The 7,849-nt window shown below is 39.2% G+C and overlaps 1 protein-coding gene across 1 annotated transcript; it reads right to left on the bottom strand.

Moving 5' to 3' along the window:
- NIPAL3 (NIPA like domain containing 3) lies at window positions 1–7,301 on the bottom strand (the record flags this gene model as incomplete). The annotated part of the gene is made up of 11 exons (XM_079546005.1): window positions 1–200; window positions 831–925; window positions 1,980–2,043; window positions 3,330–3,418; window positions 4,063–4,198; window positions 4,585–4,681; window positions 5,338–5,483; window positions 5,996–6,055; window positions 6,192–6,363; window positions 6,464–6,532; window positions 7,203–7,301. 11 exons carry the CDS (start codon window positions 7,299–7,301, stop codon window positions 1–3), a joined length of 1,227 nt encoding a protein of 408 aa, XP_079402131.1.
- Between the last annotated feature and the right edge of the window lie 548 nt (window positions 7,302–7,849).

The raw sequence follows: 7,849 nt of genomic DNA, 5'->3' as shown, positions 1-7,849 counted from the left end.
TCACTCCTTTTTGCTGTGCTCCAGCACCCGGTATGGTGGAGCAGAAACTCCTCTGGAACCATGTTGCTCCTGCACTATTGGCAGTGTAGCAGGTGTATAAATTTCTGGCGTGCTGTCATTGTTTTGCAGGGCACCATAGGAAAAGGAAGCTTTGAGGTCAGGCTGAACTGCAATCCCTTTGTCATGCATGTTTTGCATGCCTGAAAATAGCAAAAGCAGAGATTAAATGTTTAGGAACAAAACCACATTCTTCCTGTACTCTGTTAAATCACCAAATTACACAGGCTGTGGGTTACTGGCACGTGGCTCATCAGATCCTTGAACATTAAATGAAAGAATGCTTTTCAGCTAAGCAGTAAAGCAACTAATGGAGGAAATTACGCTGTAGTGAATGCAGGATTGCAATCATGTATTTATCAAATGCTACGTTTCTTGTACAGATCACCAGAAAGACAGTTTAGCTATACTTCAAAAAATAAGTTTCTGCTCCTTCTGGCCTCTATTGCTTGCCATGTACCTCAGTCTTCCCCAGTAATCACTTCTTCCTGCTTGATGAAGACCAATCCCAAGTAAATGCTCAAAACCTGTAATCTTCCCAGACAGTAGCTAATGGGACTGTTGCCACGTTCTCTCTGGCATCAAAGGGCCCAGAGTAAGTGTCACCAAAGCGGAAAATGATGCCTTTCCTGCTTCACAAAAAACATGAATGCACACCCCTCCACGAGACAATCAACCAAAGAGAATGGAAAAACAAAGAACAACTTTAAAGAGACTCAAGTTTGAGTGAAAACCCAACAAATAAAAGAAACAGGGCAATAAACCATTGTTACCTGGCATAGCATCCATTGATATATAGGGTTCAAACGGTACAGATTTCTTTCTATTTCTCGTGATCAGGAAGACACCTAGAAACGCTATGAGGCATCTGAGAAAAAACAGAAGATCTTTTGATATGACCGTGAAAATGGAGAGGAGAAAATGCTTCATGACAGACCCTCAGAAAAATCAGCACCTAGCACAGTAAAGAACTTGGAACTAGAAGAGAAAGATCTACAGAGTGAGAAAGAATTCTCAGTTGAGTAACCCTTTTTGACAGTACTGAAATGTAACTAGCAATCACGACTTCACACCTTTACCAAAATGCAGAGAGAAATTTTCACATTAATCTTGACTAAGAGCAGAAAGCAAGCATATAGAAATTTTATCTGCTTTGATGACATCCCAGGATTTTACAGCCTAAATTATGCAAAGTGTTCCATGGATAAACACACTGGCAATTGTCAATCTTCATTTTTACAGCACGCTGACAGAGGAAGACAGTTAATAATACTGAACTCCCAACTGTTGTTTGTTTTCCTGTATTAAATTAAAAAGCATTTCAGGTTGCCCCCTGCTTATGGAGAGTTAATCACATCAAACACTGTAGTTAGGACTAAACGTTGAGTTACAAAGTGAATGTTTTACTGATTATATCTGCATTGTGTGAATGGCCATGCCCCCTAAGAAACAGGATTCCTGAAGTCTCGTAATAAGACAGTGAAGGCTCAAATAGATGCCCAAGAGATCACTGCTTCTGATTATTTTACAGTTCTAGATTGGTGAGCAGATAGCCTGAGAGCATTCCACTTCACCTTAGAAGGTGTGAATACACTTGGAAAAACAATCCATGTGATTCAACACCCAATAGGATCTCCAGTACAGTCAGCAGGACATTTACTGTGAAGTGCAGAAGTTGTACAACTATACATAACCTACTGTGATAAAATTCCTCTAGAGCATCCATCATCACTCAGATAAGGTATGGAACTATGGGCCACTGTGTGCTCTAAGAGAGAGCACAGTCAGTTTGTCCTCCTTCACAGTAGGTTACACATCCCATGTATACACACATACACATGTACTTACATACGGATTTCTAAAATTTAGCCATATGAAGAAAAACTGCTCAGTTTTCTATCAGGGAAACTTAAAACACTTACCCAAGTGCAAACATACATATATGAAGAACATCTTCACCAGTGAAATCCAGGTAGAAAGTTGCTCCTTCAAAAGGAAATAATTCACAATGGCTTTCTTCCCAGGTAACATGAGCAATTACTGCTGCATCTCTAGTACTGGTCCCTCCAGAAACTAAGTCATGTAAGATCACTATTTGTATAGTTAGCATGTTTAGTTGGCTTTTTTTTTTTTTTATGGTCTTAATACAGAAAAGCATGGTCTGATTACCACTGCAACAGAAACTGTACGTTTACAAACCTTTTAGAATTTGACCACCAAAATAACAGTGCAATTACTATGGCCACAAGTAAACCTGTACAGCAGCACAGCAACTAGTACAAAGCTTCCAATATTGGGGTAGGGAAGGAAATAGTGTTAGAACTGTTGCAGGTCACTATGCAAATGAGCCTAAGCTGAATTCTCACCAGATAGTTATTACCATATAAACACAAGAGACCACACTCCCCAAGACTGAACAAGAGACCAAACTGGATCTCTCTAACTACAACAGAATAAAAACCCTTGACTCCAATTAAGCATACACAGCTTAAAAACATAAGATGACAGATGTCATTGTTGCCCTAGATGTCAACAGGATAAAAAGCCTGACCTACACACCCTGGCTCCAATTCTACATCTCTAATAGAGGTAAATAAAGTTGATTAATCTGAGAGTAGCATGTGACTTGGAACGTGACAGGGAACAAGCATTAGACAAAGAGTAGGCCACAGTCTTTCACGGTGTTGAACAGAACTAAAAGGCAATACGTAATTTTAAGGGGGCAGGGGACTACTGTCCCTATGTATCTAGGAGGGAATTACTATTTACACAGACAGTACATCTGCTTTATTGTGATGAATACTTTCTCTAGTGCCTTTTTTCTTCTTCCCAGTTTTACTCATACATCTAAGAAAAACCTTCAAAGCGCTTCCTCAGGTTTCAAGCCTAAGTGGGTTTAAAATGCTCATCTTTGTTCATAGACAAAACTTCCTCTGTGCAGCTAAGGTCTAAGATTGGAGTCATCTGTACAAAATGAAAAGTACCTACAAAGTTGAAAGCAGTTGCATCCTACATACAATGCAAACAAAACCATCAAGAAGAAACTCATAACAGGTGTGACCAGAGGAAGAAAATACATTAAATGAAATGAATTCACATTTTGAGAGAGGAAAAAAGGGAAAGCAAACCAGCTCCAGAAGAGAGATGACAAGAAAATACAAGTCATTGTCTTGCTGGGTATTCACATTCCTCAGCTGTAGCTAAGAATTATTTTCCAAAGTCTTTTGCCCCTCTTTCAGAAAGAATCAACATGCTGTTTTGAGCACTGTTACCTGCTGTGATAGCTACTGTTGTGGACAGGATGTAGCCAATGCTCGCAATTTGGGATGAATCATAGAGCTGTGAAGCCTGAGCTAAAAATCTGCAACACAGTGACAGATGACAGAAGTTAACTTGGGAAGAATACTCAAACGGCAGCAGTTAACATCAACCAGCCCACTTCTCCTTTCTGGAGGTACCTTTCAAGTACCTGGTGAATACATTTAAGAAACTTTACTCTTTCTCAGTACACCTACATAAGCATCCCCTAGAATTAATAGAAATGATAGATGAATGAACATTCTGCTGTATTAACTAAAGGCAGTTCAATTACAACCACTGACATTGGGGCCAGGACATCACTTGCATTCTGAACAGCTCCTTATCCTTGCTGCTACTTGTGTTTTTACATTATCGTAAGAACAAAGGGGAAAAATACAGAGCACTTTGATTTCAGTCAGTGCAAATACATTGTATTTCATTAGCCACCATTTCATTCATGCTGGTCTTTTACAAATACTAGAACGATCTATAAATTTGAGATCAATACTACTCGGTAATGTCACTACATGGAAAAGCAAAGAATGCTATCTTAGGCTCCTGTGACACAGATTTGAAGACAGGTGACACAAAAGGCCAGACCTTCACACTAAAATTTGATCAGCATTCTGGAAATCAATAACAAACATCTCACTAGTTAGAGATCTGCCAAACCAGCACAGTTATGGAAGAGAGAGATGGTCTTACGTTGCTTGAAAGACTGCCGTAGCAATCATGCACACCAACATGATATAAAATATCGGGTAGTTGAGTTGGAGGTTTCCTCGTATTGAGACAACAATCATGCCTGCCACAGCCTTCACTGTCACAACAGTCATGGAACCTGCAAATGTTTATGAAAATACAGCTGAACTATGTCCTTCACAGCAGGACAAGAACACTGCACATTCACTCTATATGTGACGAGCAGCTGCAAACAAAGTCAAGATATACACATACTCAAACCCTTCTCTTGCATGGAAGGTATTTTATCTCTAAACATCAGTTATATTCCCAACAACATTACCACTGTGACCTTCAGTAAATCACAACATTTCGATATTACAGTTTTTCTTGTCAACAGGGCTAGGAGCATCTACCACTTGTCTTAAGGGTTTAAACATTATTACACAATCATACTATGGAAGGATAAAAGCTATCATTTCTGATGACACACTGACACGATTAATAAGACTAAGGAAGTTTTCAAAACAATCCATATCAACTTACCCAGCAAAGCTACCAACAGGAGAATTATTACAATGTAGTTTGCATTTTTCTCCTTGTAAAAATACAGTAGCAGGCAGAATATGATGATTTCTACAAGCTACAAGAGAAGAGAAACCATCAGATGTGGATCAATTTATGGCATTGCCAGTAAATGGAATACTGAACAAGTCAGACATTAAAAATCACAAAACAGGACAAATCAAAGGAAAATGGGGATCGTACGCAATTACAGACCAAGTTTAATCCCAATCAAATACTGATATCACAAATATCAGCCTATTTTCCATAATGAGGTTGTGTAAATGACCCCTGCAGCACACATCTAATTTAATAGCCAAACTTATCTCTGTTAAACAGATTTTACAATATTATTAATGAGACAGTGATGGCTCAAGAAAAAACGTCTGTCTAGGAAAAGCGCAGATCAAGTATAACATTTGGGCACCTCTTGGACAGTTGCTCTCAGCTGCCATCAATACTACTTCCACAGGCTGAAGCTGACAGGTCAGGGAGAGAGCAAGCTATTTTAAAACTTTTCAGGTAAAGATACTTAAATTCTAACAGAGTAATTCAGAGAGAGAACAGTAGGGTTACAAGTTGCACGTGCACTGTGAAACTGACACTGGCAAAAGTGACGTAAGTCCATTAGCAAGTACAAAGAAATACCTCTAGCACTCATAACGAAAAATACTTCAAAACCTCTCAACCAGGAATATGGCAGAAAACATTCCCGTATTTTATGGGCTATCTTACCATATACAACAGAAATGGCCAGCTCACTAAATGCCTAGTGATATTTTCTCCTGTCATCTTCTCATGACTATTAGGTCCAAACGTAATCAGCAGATAAGTTCCAACAATTGCCAAACCACAACCTACAAAGGACAAAACATATCGCCCTTCGGCGACCAAAGGACAAAAAAAAAAAAAAAAAAAAAAAAGAAAGAAGTGGACAGTTAGTGGGTTAGTATGGATGTATGGAATTACGATCTCATGTGCATATGGCCATGACACCATGCACAGTCCTCCAAGTGACTCATTCCTCTGCCCTTCATGCCCTACTTTCAAATTGTTATAATTAAGAAACCTCAGGCAATAAGTATGCCACGATTTGAGAAAAAAAAAAAACTCATACCAAGTAGCATTTGCTAAAATAACTGTAGTCACAAGATCTGCATCTGGGGCTTATCATGCCTTGCACTGCCTACAGCCTATTTTCCAGAAAGCAGAAGAATGAATGTTCCAGCTCTGCAAACACACGTATGCATGAAATGTGGCTGATTCAGTTCTACCTAAGCAAACGCAGTGCCAGGGACCCAGGCTCACCATGCCTGACTCTTAGGTCGTGCTTTGCATAGGTCAGCTTGTGAATGGAGGAAAAAAGTGAAGTCAGAGTAAGTGCAGTACTTACTCAAAAATTCCTTGGGCTTCCATTTTTCTTTAATAAATATAATTCCTATGATTGCACTAGCTGTAAAGACAGGAAGGAAAAAAAAAAAAAAAAAAAAAAAAAGAGAAACAGAATGATCTATATATTGGTCCAGCAATCAGTTGTCTCACACTAAAACGCTTTCAGACTTGCATGTCAGTCATCTCTTTCCTCTTACCTATAACAGACACTGCGCTGAGAGGCACAATCAGTGAAAGAGGAGCAAAGGCATAAGAAGAAAACACCCCCAGTTCTCCCAGAACCAGGAGAAAAAATCCACACCACCATGTCTTGGTTTTGAAATAGGCTCGGGGATCTTTGGAACCTGCCAACCGGATATGGCTGTATTTCTAGAAAAAGGGGATAAAGGCACAGAAGCTGTGGCATGCATGACACTTTTTAAACACAGGATATTTGAGGCAAGATCAATATTTGTTTCACGATACTCACCTGGAGGTTGAGTGCAATACTGATAACAAGATGCCCAAAAATAGCTAGTAATGCACCAATCAAATTCTCCTGTAAAAACAAAATAAATATAAAGATATTACATTTACCTACTGGACCTTGAAGGAAGTTGGGGTTTCACGCACAATCTGGAAGACAGCAGAATTAAAATGGTTCCCTCGAATACTCGGCAATAAAATCTGTTTTTATCTTCTCCATGTGACAGGAAAATTCAAGTAACTTTTCTGTAGCTACATTCCAAATCTGTGAAACTCAGGCAGAAGATAATCCATTATGAATTGACACTTCATGAGAGAGCTAAATTAATAAGTACATATTTGGAATCTTTGCAGGAACATTTCTCAGCAGGAAAGAACAGACTGCTAAATGCAAACTATCCATTCATTCTTTTCTTTAATTATCTGTTTTCATAATGGCTTGGCATTCAGCAGCACATGGATCAGAAACATTTGCATTCTGTGAATCAGCTTTCAAGAACTATTCTGCTCTTCTCCATCTCACCTATAACATCTGCTGGTTTAGTGGGCAATTTAGCTGCATTCAAAAACACCTGAGATACCTTCCCACAACAGATAGTAAAGCTTGCATAAAAACTTGCAAGCCCGGAAAAAGCTCATGTTAATCTGGAGAACTTTTATAACCACCCAAAACTGTGTTCTAAATGAAATTTTTATACACAAGAGTTATGGCATCCAAGAGTAGACTGGAGTAAAAATATGACCTTATAAGAAAAGGAGTCTGCGTGTGGCTGCACAGAAACTGCTGCTGTGGCCAGTGGGACTTGCTGAAGTTGCACGTGTGGACTGTTGCCTCCTTCCATTTTTGTTTGTTTTTCAGTCTCCTGGACGACAGAACTCTTTAAAGACGCTTGAACTCTGCTGAAGTTAGGTCATTTGTGACTTGGTACCACTTCTTCCCATCCATCCTGCTTTGCTTCTTGAAATTCTCTGCAGCTTGCCTGCTTTTCTTCCTCTGCAGGGTTATGCTGAGAAAGAATAGGCACCACAAGCAGAGGTGTAGATAAGCAAATATTTCTAGCAAGTTAAGCGGAGTAGCATCATATTTCTCCAAGATGACACTAAGAACAATGTAAAAGAAAGGAGAAAAAAAAAGGAGAAAAAAAAAAAAAAAAAATCAGTTCAGTGAAGTCAATGGTCAAAAAGCTGTAATGAAACCCTGTGGTAAGATAGTCCATACATAAAAATCCCCAGAGTCAAAGCAACAGCTGTACCTATCAACAGAGAAAGTAGAATTTCTATGCCTTCTCAGAAAGCCTCAAGCACAGGAACTCACTCTTCCCAGAGCTCACAAACCGGCCTGGCCAAAGAGGGGGACATTTAACAAGCTATGCCATTTGGAACGCTCGTT

The sequence above is a fragment of the Tetrao urogallus genome (assembly GCF_951394365.1).
Source record: "Tetrao urogallus genome assembly, chromosome: 23".
NCBI classification, from domain to species: domain Eukaryota; kingdom Metazoa; phylum Chordata; class Aves; order Galliformes; family Phasianidae; genus Tetrao; species Tetrao urogallus.
This window is presented reverse-complemented; position numbering and strand designations above follow the sequence as displayed.